Source organism: Hypomesus nipponensis, chromosome 23, assembly GCF_054491055.1.
Source record: "Hypomesus nipponensis isolate SF chromosome 23, ASM5449105v1, whole genome shotgun sequence".
Taxonomy (NCBI): Eukaryota; Metazoa; Chordata; class Actinopteri; order Osmeriformes; family Osmeridae; genus Hypomesus; species Hypomesus nipponensis.
The window spans coordinates 21,592,136-21,611,390 of record NC_140383.1 but is presented as its reverse complement, the minus strand read 5'-3'; the positions used below and the strand labels follow the sequence as shown (position 1 = coordinate 21,611,390).

The window sequence follows — 19,255 nt, the reverse complement described above, 5'->3', positions numbered from 1 at the left end:
GAAAGCCCTATCCCATTAGGTCTATAACTTGACACATTCTGTTCACCGACAAGTATCCATAGTCATGAGTCTCCTGTGAATGGCCATGTCATGGACGTCGATCACCTCGCCTGGCCGTGGTCTTCGTTGGCGCCTACATTCTGTCGTCCGTGTACGGACTGCATGTGTTCTCAGCTGCACTGCTACGCTCGTGAATGCCGCCCCAAACATCCCCCGAGACTCACCCACCCACTGGCACACACAGCCTACAGTCAGCGCAGTGACGGGTCAGACGCTGCACTTGCATGGAGCCTGCGGGCCTGAAACCACGTTTTACACATCTAACTTTGTGTCAACCATTCGATGGAGAACTGATGACCCTAACCCCAAGTCTTTCTGCCACTGTGTCAGAAGGGGTGTGGTGTCATGGACAGGGGTTGAGAAGGTCGATATGTGGTTTTCCTTCCCTTTCTGTTATGTGAAACCATCATCACCGCAGCGTCACTAGAGGAGCGTGTCATAGGAACGTCAGGATGTTTGGATGTTGTTGGGACTGTGTTAGGGCTTGCAGGTTTTAGGTTGTGTTCGTATCGCTCTCATACACGCACATTCTCCGAGAGAGTGTGTGTATGAGCGCCATGTCTCTGTGGAAGGTTCCGGTGAGGACCACCTCAAGGTCTCCAGTGTTGACGCGTAGAGACTCCCCTCACCAAGGCAACGCCACGCCTAGCAACCAGCCTGGGCAACGGAACGCTAGCAGGTACCTGTACATCTCTGCATCTCACTCACAAGCACACGCACATTTACACACACACAGACACACACACACATTTACACACGCCCACGCCCCTCTCTGTTTCAAACTCTCGTTTTGTTCGCCCGCTTTCTCCTCCATCCCTCCTCTTTCATCTCCATGTCTCCTTCACCCTCTAGGTGATTACCAGTGCCCTGAATGTAAAACACTCTGCATCACATCGCTCTCTCATTGTTTGTCTCCATCTCCCCCCCCCCGCTCTCTCCCTTCATCTCTTCTCTCTCTGAGTGGGAGTGCTTTATGTAACAGTCCTATCTGTCTAACCCTTTACACCGAGCGCCGTCTCCTAACTATTACTTTGTTTTGCTCCTCCCTCTCTTCCCCCCTCTTCCCTTCCTCACCTGCCACCTCCTCTACCCCTCCTCTCCCCCACCCACCCACCCACCCACCTCCTCTCCCTTATCCCTCCCATTTTCCTCTCCCCTTTCCTACCTCCCCTTCCCCCCCTCCCCAGTGCTGCAGAGCCCCGTCTGCTGTGGGAGAGGGTGGAGAAGCTGACCCCCCGGGCCGGGCCGGGTAGCACCAGCACCAGCGGTAGTGGGGGCTCCAGCTCCTCCAGCTCCAGCGCCTCCAGCTCCCAGCCTGGCTCTCACACAGGCTCAGGAGAGAGGTTCAGGGCCCGCTGTGAGTCGACAGAGCACTCACCCCAGCGCTAGCCCTGCCGCGAGGGTCGCACACATAGACACGTAGCTCCGCGGATGATCCACACCCTTGCACTTGGCACGGGATGGCTGTTCAAGCCCAAATGCATGCACAGGATACATACTCACAGCACACACAACCCGCTGTTTGCAAAAAACGACGTTCACAGCGAGGCTAGTCTCTCTACTGAGCTGGCATGGCGGTAGTTATTATCACATCCTATATTTACTGCCCATACATTCACACCTGACTCTCTTCCCATAACAAAACTGGTTTACAGGAGCCTATATTTAACAGCGTCACATCCCACATACTGACTACATATCAGTACAGGAGGGCTTTGTGCTAGCTCCGATCCAGGCTAACACCAGCTAGTTATCAACACCTGATATGTTTCCTGCGAGGCTCTAGCCTGGCTAACAGCAGCTGGTTCTGTGGCTCTAAATGTGGTACCCTGTCATCCCCCCTCAGCTTCCTCAAAGTCAGAGGGCTCTGCCCTCCAGCGCCCTGAGCTTGCGGGGAAAAAGCCAGAGGAGAGGAAGGACTTGGTCAGGCCTAATCGACCGGCGGTGAGAGTTTGGCGTGTGTCGTCCCTGTGACCTAGCTAGTGCGCTAGCTGGCGTAGCACAGTAGCACTCTAAGTCCTGTAGTAAAGTGCGCTTGCCAATGCTCTCTACAAAATGGGTTTCAAAATAGTTTCTTGACTCTTATCTTTATCTTCTCTGTGTGTGTGTGTGTGTGTGTGTGTGCGTGTGTGTGTGGATTGACGCCATGGGTTGATGTCATGTGACCCTCTCATGTGAACCCCTATAGGGAGATGTGGTAAGCCTGTGTGCAGTGACGTGTTTCTATCCACTGATCTCATTGGCTGAAGGGTTTCTGTACTAATGGCTTGCTCTCTCTCGATTGGCCAGCGTGGCCATTTTCTGCTCACGCTTTTCTCTAACCCTAATGTTTCACTTCTTCATATTCCTAAAGTCTCTTTAATGGTTTTCCTGTCACACATTCATAATGTCAGCTTCTATCCTTCTCTGTTACTCAGTAGCATTAACCTGGCTCTCCACTGCAGCTCTGGGCACTCTGGCAGCGATGTGCCACACCCATCATCCCTTCTCATCTATTGGCTTTGCTACTCACTGGCCGGCTTCTCATTGGCTGGTGCACCTGTGTGACCTCACTTCCTCCCTAGCAGCTACCTGCTTCCTGTATTTTGCATTTAACCCCTCGCAAGTGGCTCGACTGCAAGGCCAATCTTGGGAAAGAATGGCTCACACTTTTGACACTGAGTTTGACCCCTGACCTTTGACCTCCCCCCCCCCCTCCAGGACCTGACAGCCCTCGCCAAGGAGCTGCGTGCGGTGGAGGATGTGCGCCCCCCCCACAAGGTGACGGACTACTCCTCCTCCAGCGAGGAGTCTGGGACCACCGATGAAGACGATGATGAAGAGGTGGACCAGGAGGGAGGGGAGGAGTCCACCTCCGGGCCAGAGGACTCCCGTGCTGTGTACGTAGGAACTGACCTCTGACCTTTCTCTAACCTCTGACCCTCACACCCTCAGATAATTCTGCACAGGTTTTAGTATATCAATTTACTTCATACAAGGTTCGATTAGATAGATCTACCGTATATATTAACAGTATATGTATTGTAAAAAATGCTCCTTAATAACTACTAACTCATACAACATATCCACAATGTAAATATAATTTGATTCTCTCTCTCTCTCTCTCTCTCTCTCTCTCTCTCCCTCCCTCTCTCTCCCCCTCGCTTGTGTCTCCCCCCAGCTCCTCCAGGCTGAGTAATGGAGAGACAGAGTCAGTGAAGACCATGATCGTCCACGACGAGGGGGAGAGCGACGCCTCCAGCAAGCCCTGCAAAGACGGCACACTGATCGTCCGACAGGTAACCATGACAACCAAGGGAAGAGGGGTGGTCGGCCAAGTCCGGTGTCGGAGTCGACATCCACATTTCGTCGATCACTGCATCATGAGTCTCTCATTCACTCCCTCTTGTTTTGCCACTGTGTTTGTTTGGTATCGTGTTGGTCTTGTTTGGTTGTTTCATCGTTTTTAATTTGTGTTGCTGGTGATGGTGGATCCGGATGTAGGTCAGATAGGAGAGGGTGACAGAAAGGAAGTCCTTAAATTGAGGAGCCACAGACAGGAAGTTAGATCCCCAAAAAGATCCACCATCAACATCCGGATATTGGATCAACGCTAAAGAAATGTTTTGACAGAATCATGTTATAAAAATGGATCCAATCCACCTTGAATCAAGAAAAACATTCGAATAATTCTTAACAAACTATGAAGACGGTTTAATAGTGTTTTCCACATTAGCCATGTATTTTTTGTCAGGTTAAGTTAAAGAGACAGATCTAGATTCCAGTTAATAGCTTCCCTCCAGACGGTGTTCTCTCTCGTCAGCCTCTGAGTGCACCTCCAGACCCACCGTGTGCTGCTCTTCTTACTTCCAGAGTGCAGGTGACAACAAAAAGCACCAGGTCCCCATCCCTGGCCCCATCCACAGCAGCCCTGGGGCCCCAGGGGGCCCCCCCAACCCTGGCTTTGTCCCCAGCCTGGGGCTAGTGAACCACCACACCCCTGGTGCCCCCCACCACCACCACCACCACCCCCCCACCGGCCCCCACCCCCACCACCACACCCCGGAACGGAACGGCTTTGCCGGTCGCATCCACCTGCTGCCGGACCTGATACAGCAGAGCCACCACTCCTCCCCCTCCCCATCCTCCTCCACCTCCACCTCCCCCTCCTGCTCCAGCCTGGCCAGCCCCTCCTCCATGTCCCCCCAGAGCCCCCTGGACAAGCTCGCCCTGCTCATGGAGGTACGTCCCACCCCCTCGCCCCTACGTCCCACGCCCTCACACACACACACACACACACACACACTCTCTCTGAAGCAGACACTGAAGCAGACACTAACCCTCAGACCTAGGGCTGAGGGCAGCATGGGGATCTTTGCCCCACCTCTCTTGAAACACTGAACTACGGTCCAACCATTAAAGAAAGAGTCCACTCAAATGTCGGTAGGCTGTATTGGCAGGTTGTGGTCAGCAGGGGTGTGGTCCAGATGTCTGTAGTTGACACATCCTTGTTTATGTTATACAAATCATTTGAGTGAACTGTTCCTTTAATGGTGACGTTAGGCTTTGAAATGATCATCCTGAAGTTGTGACTGAGAAGGCTAGCTTCCTGTTCAGCCCTGGGTCTGGGTGTTGGTAACAGCGCCCTCTGCTGTGTCCTCCAGGGACAGCCTCTCTCACTTTCCCTCTGCTGTCTCTGGCGGCTGTCCCCCCTCTCTCTGTGCTCTACTACCAGGCCTGTCCCCCCTCTCTCTGTGCTCCACTACCAGGCCTGTTCCCCCTCTCTCTGTGCTCTACTACCAGGCCTGTTCTCCCTCTCTCTGTGCTCTGCTACCAGGCCTGTCCCCCCTCTCTCTGTGCTCCACTACCAGGCCTGTCCCCCCTCTCTCTGTGCTCCACTACCAGTCCTGTCCCCCCTCTCTCTGTGCTCTACTACCAGGCCTGTCCCCCCTCTCTCTGTGCTCTACTACCAGGCCTGTCCCCCCTCTCTCTGTGCTCTACTACCATGCCTGTCCCCCCTCTCTCTGTGCTCTACTACCAGGCCTGTCCCCCCTCTCTCTGTGCTCTACTACCAGGCCTGTTCTCCCTCTCTCTGTGCTCTGCTACCAGGCCTGTCCCCCCTCTCTCTGTGCTCCACTACCAGGCCTGTCCCCCCTCTCTCTGTGCTCCACTACCAGGCCTGTCCCCCCTCTCTCTGTGCTCTACTACCATGCCTGTCCCCCCTCTCTCTGTGCTCTACTACCAGGCCTGTCCCCCCTCTCTCTGTGCTCTACTACCAGGCCTGTCCCCCCTCTCTCTGTGCTCTACTACCATGCCTGTCCCCCCTCTCTCTGTGCTCTACTACCAGGCCTGTCCCCCCTCTCTCTGTGCTCTACTACCAGGCCTGTTCTCCCTCTCTCTGTGCTCTGCTACCAGGCCTGTCCCCCCTCTCTCTGTGCTCCACTACCAGGCCTGTCCCCCCTCTCTCTGTGCTCTACTACCATGCCTGTTCCCCCTCTCTCTGTGCTCTACTACCAGGCCTGTTCTCCCTCTCTCTGTGCTCTGCTACCAGGCCTGTCCCCCCTCTCTCTGTGCTCCACTACCAGGCCTGTCCCCCCTCTCTCTGTGCTCCACTACCAGGCCTGTCCCCCCTCTCTCTGTGCTCTACTACCAGGCCTGTCCCCCCTCTCTCTGTGCTCTACTACCAGTCCTGTCCCCCCTCTCTCTGTGCTCTACTACCAGGCCTGTCCCCCCTCTCTCTGTGCTCTACTACCAGGCCTGTTCTCCCTCTCTCTGTGCTCTACTACCAGGCCCGTCATGATGGTCATGCCAGTAAAGGCTATTTGTTTTATTGTTTTGGCGTCAACTTTATTTTTGAAAGGGTTTCTCACCGGTGCCAATTTTTCTCTCAGACTGATTAGATCTGTTAAGATTCAAAGCTGCTGTTACAAAGAGAAGATTTATGCATTTATTTATTTCGAAAATACTGTTTTGCCAAACTTTATAGGTGTGTTTGTGTGGGCCAAGGTGAATGTAACTGGTCATGTTGACCTTTGAGACCCAGCCTTACCTTTCCCCACACCTACCCCCCGTCCAGACTGCAAATGTCTAACATACTCTTTCGCCGTTGTTGCGCTCCGCCATCGTATGACTTAGAGACACGCCCCCTGGAAACACCAGCTCAGAAAGGTGTGCTTAGGATCATAGTGGAGTAAGTTTGAAGAGCCGGCAAATATTTTTTTTACCAGGAAAGTACATTACTTATGATTGATGTGATTTATTTTTTCCGCATTTACCGGAAACTTTCCATCCCTCCCGCCCCACAAATCTTGTTTTGCCTGTTCGACTCTCCTCCATCATTTATTTTTTGCGTATATCCTTGTATTTGTATATATTTTTCCCTGCGTCGAAATGCCGTTTTGTCTGCATGCCCTACATTTCTACCTCAGTTCCTTCCTGTGTTTGACATACACATTCAATGTTGGTATCTGTCGTTTCTTAGTGGACTTTGTAGTCAAGTTTGAAAAGTTCCCTCAGTACCATAACAGAACGGTACTGAATGTTTGGTTGTCTCTTTCCAACATGGGTTCTGTCTACCTGCCCTTGCAGAGCCAGTCGGCCAGCAACACCATGCAGAAACACAAGTCGTCCTCTTCCTTCACCCCCTTCATCGACCCTCGCCTCCTGCAGGTGTCTCCCTCCACCGGCAGCGCCCTCAACAACGTCGGTAAGTCCCTCCTGCCGCACAGACGTCCCCAGGGAAGACCCGTCGTCCTCCACAACCCAAGTGCTACTGTCAGAACTCCGCGGTAACGAAAGACAGGGGGAGGAAAGAGAGGGAGAGAAGGAACATGTGGTTGAAAACAGTCAGGAAAGAGAGCTTACAGAGGATGCGGTAAGAGAGACTAGTAAAGAGACCAGTAAAGACACTAGTAGAGCGACTAGTAGAGAGACTTGTAGAGAGACTAGCAGAAAGACTTGTAGAGTGACTTGTAGAGTGACTAGCAGAGAGACTTGTAGAGGGACTAGCAGAGAGACTAGCAGAGAGACTTGTAGAGTGACTAGCAGAGAGACTAATAGAGAGAGTAGCAGAGAGATACAGTGAGAGAGACTAGTAGAGAGATACAGTGAGAGAGACTAGTACCCAGTTACAGTGAGAGAGGGTTGAGGGATGTAAGGTCGCCGAAAAGAAAGGAAACAATAAAAGCAAAGTCAGTGGAGTTCCAGTGTCGACTTGACCTCATGTCACCCCTCACCTGTGACCTTTGCCCCCCACAGGCTACGGGAACGACGCTCGACTGGCTGAGGCTCTGAGGGCGGACGCGTCTCGTAAGGGCTCCGTGGTCAACGTGAACCCGGTCAACACGCGCCCTCAGAGCGACACGCCTGAGATCCGCAAGTACAAGAAGAGGTTCAACTCAGAGATCCTGTGTGCCGCTCTCTGGGGTGAGCAAGGCCCACGTCTACAGCTTAGAATAGCTTTTATTTTTATTTTTTATTAATCATCCAATTCAATTCATTCATGTTTGGAATCTTGTTTAGGCTTAGCTTGTATATGTTTGATATTTGATTGTTATTTTCTCCTTTTAAAATTACAGAAGCTCCCTATTGTCTACCTCTATACCATAGTTGTCTTGTATCAACCTGTTATGCCAGTTGTGGCCACTGTGTGGCAGTGAGGGACTGTAATATCTGGTGTCGTACGTTACTCGAATATAGAGACAGAAAAATCAAAGAGAAGTAGAGAATAGACCATGAGCAGATGAAGATAGCAATGTTATGAATAGAAAACAACACAGTGTTTGAGATGCTGTTGCAGGCAGCCATTGTCCGCATGGTCTCATTAAGCTCCACTGTGTGTTGCCGATCTGGTTCTCTCTGAATGTCGGCCTGACCGTGGGGTGACCGTGACTGTGTGTCCCCCAGGAGTGAACCTGCTGGTGGGGACGGAGAGCGGTCTGATGTTGCTGGACCGGAGCGGTCAGGGGAAGGTCTACCCTCTCATCAGTCGACGACGCTTCCAACAGATGGACGTCCTGGAGGGCCTGAACGTCCTGGTCACCATCTCAGGTACACACACACCTGCTGGAACACACACACACCTGTACACACACCTGCAGGAACACACACACACCGGTACACACAAACACACGTGCAGGAACCCACACACACACCTGTACACACATACACACCTGCAGGAACCCACACACACACACCTGTACACACACCTGCAGGAACACACACACACCTGTACACACAAACACACCTCCCGGGACACACTCACATCTGTTGGTACACACACACACCTGCAGGAACGTACACACATCTCTCCGCACACACAAACACATACATGCTCACAAGCACGCACACACAAACGCACATGCGTCTGTCGGTACACACGCAGACACACATACACACCAGTGGGAACACGCACACAGACATGCTCACCCACGCACACAGACATGCTCACCCACGCACACAGACATGCTCACCCACGCACACAGACATGCTCACCCACGCACACAGACATGCTCACCCACGCACACAGACATGCTCACCCACGCACACAGACATGCTCACCCACGCACACAGACATGCTCACCCACGCACACAGACATGCTCACCCACGCACACAGACATGCTCACCCACGCACATGCGTGCAGACACACATCGGTTGGGAAATACATGCTCACACAAACATGCTCACACAAACACACATGCTCACCACCACACAACACCCACACCTTCCTGCCTGCCTTCACCCCCCTCGGACCTCCTCCCCACCACGATGGCTAGCATCACTCAGTGCTGTCACAGATTTCACAACCGTCATTTGAACACAGAGGAAGTTGGGCAAGCCTCGGTTCACAGGCCAGGAACGTCACATGTGTGTAAAACATGCCTGGTTGCTAACAGCAAAGCTTTCCATGATGGAAGCACAGTGAGACAGACTTATAATGTTGAAACGTGATCTAAGATCAGTGGGTGAAACTGAGAACCAGAAAACATTAGAATGGTAGAATACCCCTGTGATCCACCAGGGGTCTACTGTTGAGCTAAATAGAACACCTTGATATCAAAAGTAGGTGATATAGACAATAATTATATATATATATATATATATATATATATATATATATATGATGCATGTGGATACATATTAATGTTTATTGACTTTTCAGCATTATTACACGTTTTTAAAGATATTTGTAACACTATTTGCTGATACAATAAAAACATCAATACTAATTCAAAATAACCAAATTTAAAAAGTCTTATAATATACACATTACTAATCTAAACATTAAAAAAAACACATTACAAAGGTAATTTCTAAAATCCACAATAATTCAGAAGTCTGCATATAAGGAACGGCTGATCTCCAATATCTCTGTTCGACTTCCTTTATTTTGAGTTCCTTGTCTAGCAACCTGTAAGCTTCCTCCTAAGGGCGGTAGCCAGTCTCTGAAACAATGTGAATAGCTTTCTGGCAAACTCAAGACTCGGTTGAATTCTTCTCTCTGCTAGAGTGCACAGTACAAGGAGACAAAGAGCATCTGAGAGCATCTGACACTTTTGACCAAGTATACTTTTTCAGAACCTTTTCTGCACTCTTTTCAACCGTAAGGTGCAGATATTAATAATATACTGTTATGCAATATAATCACGCGCCAAAACAGACAGGACCTCTGTCCGTTAATATGACCTACATTTAGAAGCCTAAACTTCCACTATGTTGCAACTAGTTGTAAAAAGTTTCAAGGTCCATGTATTTATCAGCATATGAACAGGCGTTAGCTTTGGTAGTGTTAGATAACGTGTGACTCTGTAGAATTTCATGGTTTCTTCTTTCCTTGGTAACATTACCAAGATTGAGGTGACAACTTATGACATCAGAGTCTATCTCAATTCTGGATCAGGGTGTTGATGTAACAGTGCCATATGTTAAGAAACCCCAGAACTGCTTGTTAGTGATACACAATGTAATGACTGTTTTTACACAGTCATGGTTTCTCTGTGATGACCCCTCCATGATTGACACACCAAACTTCCTCCTGTTGCAAAATACTATAGTAAGTGAGACTTGCTCCAGGGCTGCCCTTGGACAGCGCCACAACATGTTCATCCTGCTGACCTTCCTCCAGGCAAGAAGAACAAGCTGCGTGTCTACTACCTGTCCTGGCTGAGGAACAAGATCCTCCACAACGACCCGGAGGTGGAGAAGAAGCAGGGCTGGACCACCGTGGGGGACCTGGAGGGGTGTGTGCACTACAACGTTGGTACGTTCCTCTCTCTCCATAGAGGAAGTGTCTCCCAGGTTTGAGGCCATAGAGTTTGGCAGGAAATGGAATATCCAACACACGTTGTCACAGGATTCATTCAAATATGTGACAGAGTTAAATTAGAAACAGTGACAAATGCAGAATGTGGAAGTCAAGCTCCCAATAGAAAACAATGTGGGAGCAACAGAAATGCCCTACATTTGGTAATGAAAACTTCAGCAACATCCTCACGCTCGGTCACCTTTGTTACTGTAATGCCTCAGGTTTAAGTCCCTCACTTCCTGTTGGAATATCCCCCAACCAGTCAAAACTGTCTGACAGGAAATCCACTTCCTGCCCAATGCTTAACCGGTAGATGGTGGTGAATTGGGGATAGTCCTCACCTCACTTTTAATGTTTGATCATTTCCAAACTTTGCTGGAATCTACTTTGAGTTGTGTTCTAACAGAGCGATTTCTGGCCTGTAAAAATCTGGGTTAGAATGTTCCACATCTGAGTTTCAATTCGACTTCTGATTCTACTTTGTGCTGTAGCAGATATGGCGTTTTAAATTGTACTGTGGTTGACGTTAGACGGGGAGCATGCAGCATTATAAACATGAACTTGCTGCTTTTATCAAAGGTGTGTCTGATCGGATATTCTACATTGACACCGTGCTCACAAGTCTCTGATTGTGTTTCCCAGTGAAATATGAAAGGATCAAGTTCTTGGTCCTGGCTCTGAAGAACTCTGTGGAGGTGTATGCCTGGGCTCCCAAACCGTACCACAAGTTTATGGCCTTCAAGGTGAGTCCGACTTGGTGCATGATTTGACGTTACATAGTGATGCTACATGACGTGACTTATTGCTTAATGAGTTCAGTGTGTCGATGAGGTGTTAGCTCTGCTGTGCTCCAGCCCTTAGGTGCCGGATCGAAACTCGTACGATGAGTCAACTCACTAATACTGTACCTTCCACAATGACTTCTACACTGTTCAACCATTACATTATAACTCTGAGACTTGACATTTGTACATTTTACATTGTATTTCATATAGCGGTGAATTGAGGTTTTATCGAAAGCGACATACAAATAGTGAACAAGTACATAGTAAGGTATACTAGGATACATTTACATTTGTAATCATTAAGCAGCATTTATTCATTTAGCAGAAAAAAATAAATGTAATACCACAGCAATAGGTGTAATACCACAGCATGTCTCAAAGTGTGTTTTAAGTTTACTGTATGTCCAAGTGGATTTCAAATCACCTCTGACCTTTGCCCCCTGCAGTCGTTCGGTGACCTGGTACACAAGCCCCTGCTGGTGGACCTGACGGTGGAGGAAGGTCAGAGATTGAAGGTCATCTATGGCTCGGTCTCGGGTTTCCATGCTGTGGACGTGGACTCTGGAGCCGTCTATGACATCTACCTGCCCACACATGTATGTTACACTGATGCAACTGGCCTACCTTAACCCTAACCTAGCCCTAACCCTACCCTATCCTTTCTACATTACCTTCCATTCCCTACCTTATCCTATCCTACCGTAACACTCAACCTCACCCTTGAGCTACAATTCTTGTATGAACTGTGCTATAAAAAATAAAGTCTTACTTTCTTACTTACTTACCCTACCCTAACCCTAGCTGGCCACACATATCACCCTACAGTTCCACCCTAGCCTACCCAGTCACGCATATCCCACACATACTGTACCATCCTGCCCCTTGCTGTCGGCGCCAGTTCCACTGACACTGGGCTCTCCCCTCAGATCCAGAACAGCATCCAGTCCCACGCCATCATCATCCTGCCCAACACGGATGGCATAGAGCTGCTGGTGTGCTACGAGGACGAGGGCGTCTACGTCAACACGTACGGCCGCATCACCAAGGACGTGGTGCTGCAGTGGGGCGAGATGCCCACCTCCGTGGGTAAGGCTGGCTCAGGATCTCACACACACGCACGCATGCATGCACACAGACACTCCTACACACACACACACACCCACACTTAGGCGAACACATAGAGCACACACACTCACCCCCTCCACACACACAAAAACACACACACGCATGCAAACACCTATACTAAGTGCTTTACTTAATCACCTGCTTCTTTCTTCTTTCCCTCCCACCAATTTATACTCTCCCTCTCTCTCTCCCTCTCTCTCTCCTCTTTCCCTCCCCTCTCTCCCTCTCTCTCTCCCTCTCTCTCTCCTCTTTCCCTCCCCTCTCTCCCTCTCTCTCTCCCTCTCTCTCTCCTCTTTCCCTCCCCTCTCTCTCTCCCTCTCTCTCTCCTCTTTCCCTCCTCTCTCCCTCTCTCTCTCCCTCTTTCCCTCCTCTTTCCCTCCCCTCTCTCCCTCTCTCTCTCCCTCTCTCTCTCCTCTTTCCCTCCCCTCTCTCCCTCTCTCTCTCCCTCTCTCTCTCCTCTTTCCCTCCCCTCTCTCCCTCTCTCTCTCCCTCTCTCTCTCGTCTTTCCCTCCTCTCTCCCTCTCTCTCTCCCTCTCTCTCTCCTCTTTCCCTCCCCTCTCTCCCTCTCTCTCTCCCTCTCTCTCTCCTCTTTCCCACCTCTCTCTCTCTCCTCTTTCCCTCCCCTCTCTCCCTCTCTCTCTCCCTCTCTCTCTCCTCCATCTCTCTCTCCCTCCTTCATCCCTCTCCAGCCTACATTCGTTCTAACCAGATCATGGGCTGGGGCGAGAAGGCCATAGAGATCCGCTCTGTGGAGACGGGTCATCTGGATGGGGTGTTCATGCATAAGAGGGCCCAGAGACTCAAGTTCCTGTGTGAGAGGAACGACAAGGTGCGACTTCTTCAGACAAGACACACACACACACACACAAACACACTGAGACACATGCTTTCAGACAGGAAGCAATTCACCTGGACTGGTTATGAAACCCCGACATGTCCAGGCTTGTTGAGGTTGTGCATGGTCAGTTGATGGTCTTCTGTTGAAGGACTTTCCCTCTGACTAAAACATCATGACACTTCTGCCAGGCCTAACCGCTCCCCTGATGCACTGATGGTCACAGTCAAGCCATTGCCTCGAAAATACACCATTTCCTCTTTTTCTATTTGTAAATGTATTTATATTACCATTATTAATACCCGAGGTAGCTTTAGATTGCAATTTTGCTAAGTCTATACTTTATCTGTTTATTAAATAATTGTCTCTGTGTGTGCCCTTGTGTGTGTGTTTGTCTGTGTTTGTGTGTGTATGTATGTGTTTATGTGTGTGTGTTTATGTGTGTGTGTTTATGTGTGTGTGTTTATGTGTGTGTGTTTATGTGTGTGTGTGTGTGTGTTCTCTCCCCTCAGGTGTTCTTTGCCTCTGTGCGGTCTGGGGGATCGAGCCAGGTGTACTTTATGACCCTGGGGCGCACCAACCTGCTCAGCTGGTAAAGGCCACGCCCCCTCACCACACTGGAACCACCCACACCGCCTTTTTAACTTTCAGCCAACGGACAACAGCCAACCACCTCTGACTTCACCCTACCAGCCTCCTGCTGGCTTGAAACCGGATATGAGAATTGTACAAAAAAATCTGATAAAGAGAAAGAGAGAAAGAGAGAGTGAGAGAGAAATGTGAAAAAGGGGTGTGGTTTCCCCCCGTTATTAATATGATGTTTTGGTGCTTATGGGATCGTGGGCACAACAGGTTCTTTGGGGTCATTGCCATGGTGACTGCATCGTGACCCTTTGCGTTGTCCTTTGCTCCTCACCCCTGTGTCGGGGCTGCAGGTCTTCTCCCTGCTACCGCTCTCTGTATCTCTGCATCTTTCAGGAGGCCCGCCCCCTGCCACGCCCACTTCACCTTCCGGGGAGGGACAAGGGGCGGGGCCTACAGTGTTAATGCTACAGTATGTAAATGTTTTATTATGTTTGGTCCAATCGCTGCTGACGGCAGGCTGAGTTTGAGGCTGTCAGTCAGGAAGGAGGCGGCGGAAGCAAGGGAAGCAATGGCTAGGCTTGGCGCTGTCATGACGATGGCGGGTAGGAGGAGTCTAGGTAGCGTTACCGTAAGTTCGGTAGTATGCGAGGGGACCCAACGGAAGTGTGTGTTAATGACGTCAGGACAAGTGGGATCAAGAGGACAGCTTTTTAACCAGATGGACTTCAGAATAGTATTTTTTGAATTATTATTCCCTATGATAAGTGTAACTATGTGGAGTTAAACATGTATTTTACCTTGTTTTGAAAAATTACACATACACATAAAGTAGTCACAGTTTGCTTGCTTTTACGCCCAGCCCACTGAAACAGATGTTTTTAAGGAGAAAGGAGGGCGAGTTGGGTTTCATCCAAACAATGGTGTCTATGTATAATAAAAAGTTCATTCAATCTCATTGGTAGTGACAGTGGTCATGTTTGTCAGTCCATTTGTCAGACATGACACCTCAGCCAAGCTGGGCCCCCTGAGCGGTGCTCTGGCCTGAGGCGTAAGCACAGCTGTGAATAGATGGATATAAGTAAACGTGTTGGAGGAGACAGGGAGGGGATGGTGTGTGTGGATGTGGATGTACATAGACCAACAGGCAGGAGAGTCGAAGATGTGGATGTCGTTGTTTGTAGCAGGAAGGTAACACATGGTCAGCAACATTCAGTAGTTCAACAGACAGGTGGTGATGTTTGTTTTTTGGTTGAGATTATAACGATTTCTTTTCATTGTACGTTTTAATGAATGCAACGCACTAAGTGTCAGGAATGTAGAATGACATAAATTGTTTGGTGGTCTAAGGCATGAGGCATTTTTGTTACTTGGTTCCTTGTCACAGGTGATCTATTTTGATGTTCAATTTCAAGTATTTGGAAAATTCTGCTTCTTTTTTTGTTGTTTATAAAAGATTCTGCCCTTGTGGCTCTCCCAATGTAAACTGTACTTTGGGAGCGTTCACCAGAGTGGGAAGCAGCTTTGAGACGTTTCTAAGTCTGCGGTTCTGTGAGGACTTCTCACAGCAGCCTATGAAGCTCTTCACAGGACCCGGGCCTAGACCTGGCCTACCCTTAGACCTAGTTTTAACACAAGGTTAAGGTTTAATAACCAGTATATGAGCTCCTTCTGCTCCTTCTGCAGTACAGCGCGTAAATGGGAGGTTTTAACAATCAAAATGATATACGCTGAGTTTGCTGAGGATGGCTGGGCCTGTGGCATCGTTCCAGTGCTCTGGCGTAGAGAAACCCACTTTTATGGGCAGGAATTGTTTTGTTCACCGTGTGGTAGTCTGTATATGTTAAGACTATTAACGAAACTGTCCCAGCACCCCTCCGTGTTTCTGACCCTGTCTACAGTACGCCAACTGACTATTTTCCTGACATGGAGTTTTTCCTACATTTCCCAGGAACTGTGACTGTGTTTCTATGGTGATGGGTTATACCAATGTCCCTCTCAGGGGGAGGGGCTGGTAAGTGATGAGACATTATCTGAACCCAGTGGTGGACCTTCACTGACCATAAATGGGTGTTTCTAGAAGCATAGGAGTCAGTGTATAGAGTATGTAAAGCTGTTTGTCAACTTTTAGTTTTTGTTAACAATGGCTAAGCAGTCAGAGTGGTGGACCCTATGCTGTTCTGTCTGAGCTCGTTGTGCTAGTCTCCAGAGATAATCCACTCTGTCATTGTCATTGCATCAAGACCTTTAGGCGTGGAATATATAACTTTATTCACAAATTGTGGCTATTGATATTCTTATTAACTGACAAAACCGTCAAAAAGCAGTTGCTTGTTGACAGAAAGTTGAAGATGTGACAAGATGGCAACATTATTTAAAGTGTAAACATGATTAGAAACCACTACATCAAAATACATTTTTAAGATCTCACTTGAAGCTTTGTGTATTCTTAAGTTTTAGAATTAGATGAGAAGCTTAACGATAGTTTTCAGTTGTTTCTGGAAGATTACTTACTTGTAATTAAGCGACTGCAGTGGTTTTAATCTAATGATCACCTTATGTGGATGTTATGTTTACAGAGGCAATGTTTTGATACACTAATGTGCATCATGATATTTATGTTTTACTCAAAAATCTACTTTTTGTTCAAATTTTTTTTCCTGCATTTTGTTTTTGTTTGCCTGTTTTGTATAAAACATCCTAGTTTCATTCAAATAACAAACTCACAAGGATTAAGAATACACAATTCCGATGACTTAAGAGTGTTGCCACAGTGTCGTGGGAGCATTGTGAGGCTGTTACCTACAGCGTTGATTGCAGGTGTTATCTCTCCAGTGTTTCTGCTACTCTAGCACGTCCTCTCTGTGTATGACAGGAAGTCCCTATGTGTATGACAGGAAGTCGCTATGTGTATGACAGGAGGTCCTGCATTTTCCTGAAGGTCTTTTTTCTTTGAATAAACTCTAAAGTAATTTAAACCTCCCCGCTGTGTCTCTTCTCTTGCAACACTCTTGTGGTGTTTCCTTTCAAAGGGTTCTCCGTCATCGCTCTTCTGCACCCAGAGAGAGGAAGCTGCCACAGATGGGTAAAGAGAGGGAAGGATGCGTGGACTGTGGTATAGAGTTATTGATCATAGCATTGCCTTCCTTCTATCAGCGCTGGATTCACCTGCCACACAGTCAAAATCTGCATAGAAATGAAGCATTCTTTATCAACTTTAGGGAAGAGCGTCAGAGTTCCTCAAAGTCTCAGTATTAAATTCAGATGTTGATGGCAAAACTGATGACTGTGCTTCTGACACATCATCTGACACAAAATTCTTCTGACACAAAATTCCTCACCAGCAAGTGAGTCACCAGACAACAGACTTGGCTGATTGACAGCCAAGTCCGTTGTCTGGTGACTCACTTGCTATTGACAGCCAAGTCCGTTGTCTGGTGACTCACTTGCTGGTGAGGAATTTTACACCATGCATGTCCATCTTTCTGTCTTATGTTCTAAGTTTTGCAGTTCCCTTGATGTAAATGTGTGTAACACCATCCGGGTTGGTCTAATTGTTCTTGGAAGCCTACTTGGTCAAGCAGGCCTAGTACACAGCCACCCCTCATCAACCCTGGCGCACACAGATGGGGACTTGCGATGACGGCTCCAATAGAAGTTATAGGGGGCACATAGAACTTTATATTTTCTAATCAATGCATTCCCAAGTGTTTTGCAATTTCCTTTTATTTTCTTCGTGCATACAATATATAGTATCATGCCAGGTTAAGAATACCAATGAAGGATGCGTTGGAAATTGTTAATCAAACTTCTCAGCATTTTGAGAGGAAATTTCATTTGAATTTGTACAGGTGTGTTCGTGCACGTCGGGCTGGCCTGGCCCTCGCAGCGGAACGACAGTTTACTGGCCGCTCTGTACATTCGCGCACTTCACAGTTGCGTATTGGTCAGACAACAAGACATGCACATCGACTCGATTACTATTGCCTTAATCGCTCGGGAAAACGACTTAGGCGCGCGCCCAAATTTTCTCTATGCAGGAAAAACCGTGCATTCATGTTCTGTTTGGGGATGCAGACACCTGGTTCTTTTCTCTAACCAGGAGAGATGGACCTTCTCATCTCTGTGGTCTGTTTGTCGTTATAGGCATATTATTAACACAATGTATCAATGTTGGGATCATTTATAAAACAACGGTAATAACAACAGCTATAGAACAAATTTCAGATTTGTGGAGAAGCTGGATTTTTGTTTCAGGTGGAATTTGTGCTCGAGTTCTGTCTGTGGCAGAGCTCTGACCATTTCTGGGCACGTCCCAGGTAGACTGTCGAGACCCGCCTGCTAGACCCACATGCTGTCGAGTTCTGTCCCATCTCAGCGGCAGCCTGTGGGTGTCAGCCTTCGCATCTCTTGGAAATGACTAATTCCAAACCAAGGGAAATTCCCTTGTCATCAGTTGCGACATGGACACTTCTGGTCTGACCATACAGTACTGGCTGAAAATCTCACTCAGGTATTCCTCATCAATATTCTATCTTGGAGCTCCACACCTGGAGGTCTTTTTTTTTTACATTTCTTATTTTTCACATGGGCTTACCTCCCTGCACACCATAACATACATCCTCTGGGTGACTGTAACATCTGCTGGTGTTTGAAAATGTGCCCACACAGTGACTTGAAGTGACTAGCCTAGAGGCTGGACTAAAGATGGGCTCAGTAAAGGGCATATATATCTAGTGTGTTCTTGCAAGATAACAACAATGGATACGAACACAACCATGGTTATGTAAACAATGAGACAGATGGTGAGTCAGACCAGAAGCACGCTGGACTCATCCCTCACTTGCAGAGGATTATGGGATTGGATGGACAGGTGACACAAACCTCCCTAGTTTAGTCATCTGGGGTACGTGTGTTCCTTACACGGGAACGTGAACACACAAAACCTCATCACACTACGCATACCCCGTAGCTGAGGGGATTTCCGATATTGACGAAAGCTTTAAAAGCACAACTGCTCAATGTGTTGATGTTCAGGTATAATCGGACCATGTTTGACCTTACAGGTTAGTGTCCGCTGGAAACACTCAGGTCAGCACTGTTTATACTGAATGGCTGAAGTTCAAATTCAATAACATTTAAGTCAGTTCCTGGACATCTACTCCACTATGAAAGATTCCAACAGAAAAAACACACAAATATTGGTGCTCCATCAAATCTCAGCATTGTCCTAAGCTGCTTGAATTCCATCAAGCCTAACCCCCTCTGTGAATATCAGGAAACTGAATGGATCAATGTACCGTTTACTTCCTCTGAGTGTATGTGAGTGTGCGTATGTGCATGCTGATGTGCCAAAGTTTAAGTCAACATACGGATGTTTTTCTTGTGTTGAAAGACCAGATGCTAAAGGGGAGAGGATAGTGCAGTGTTCTGACAATCACGTTTACTGCAACATCTAGACCTTAGTAACTCGTCTTATGATCCTATCCTGTTGACATAGGAGTGTTGCGTGTGTGTGCGTGTGTGTGGGTTCACGTAGGGAGGATCAGTACACTTCATTGAGAAACAGCAGAAGTTTCCTTAT

The 19,255-nt window shown here is 48.2% G+C and overlaps 1 protein-coding gene across 5 annotated transcripts in view; it reads left to right on the top strand.

The window, feature by feature from the left end:
* Positions 1 to 16,649, top strand: part of LOC146234872 (mitogen-activated protein kinase kinase kinase kinase 4-like) — a 64,828-nt gene extending 48,179 nt beyond the window's left edge. For 4 of the 5 annotated variants that reach the window (XM_084688373.1, XM_084688376.1, XM_084688372.1 and 1 more), the window contains 15 exons: positions 633 to 739; positions 1,248 to 1,417; positions 1,907 to 2,004; positions 2,761 to 2,939; positions 3,221 to 3,338; positions 3,913 to 4,281; positions 6,628 to 6,745; positions 7,297 to 7,464; positions 7,945 to 8,088; positions 10,165 to 10,299; positions 10,987 to 11,087; positions 11,576 to 11,725; positions 12,056 to 12,215; positions 12,944 to 13,083; positions 13,602 to 16,649. In XM_084688373.1, the coding sequence (XP_084544499.1) occupies positions 633 to 739; positions 1,248 to 1,417; positions 1,907 to 2,004; positions 2,761 to 2,939; positions 3,221 to 3,338; positions 3,913 to 4,281; positions 6,628 to 6,745; positions 7,297 to 7,464; positions 7,945 to 8,088; positions 10,165 to 10,299; positions 10,987 to 11,087; positions 11,576 to 11,725; positions 12,056 to 12,215; positions 12,944 to 13,083; positions 13,602 to 13,685 (2,241 nt within the window). In that variant the 3' untranslated portion in view covers positions 13,686 to 16,649. The remainder of the gene's footprint in view (positions 1 to 632; positions 740 to 1,247; positions 1,418 to 1,906; positions 2,005 to 2,760; positions 2,940 to 3,220; positions 3,339 to 3,912; positions 4,282 to 6,627; positions 6,746 to 7,296; positions 7,465 to 7,944; positions 8,089 to 10,164; positions 10,300 to 10,986; positions 11,088 to 11,575; positions 11,726 to 12,055; positions 12,216 to 12,943; positions 13,084 to 13,601) is intronic. The other variant, XM_084688375.1, reaches the window with a different exon arrangement.
* The last annotated feature ends 2,606 nt before the right edge of the window (positions 16,650 to 19,255 follow it).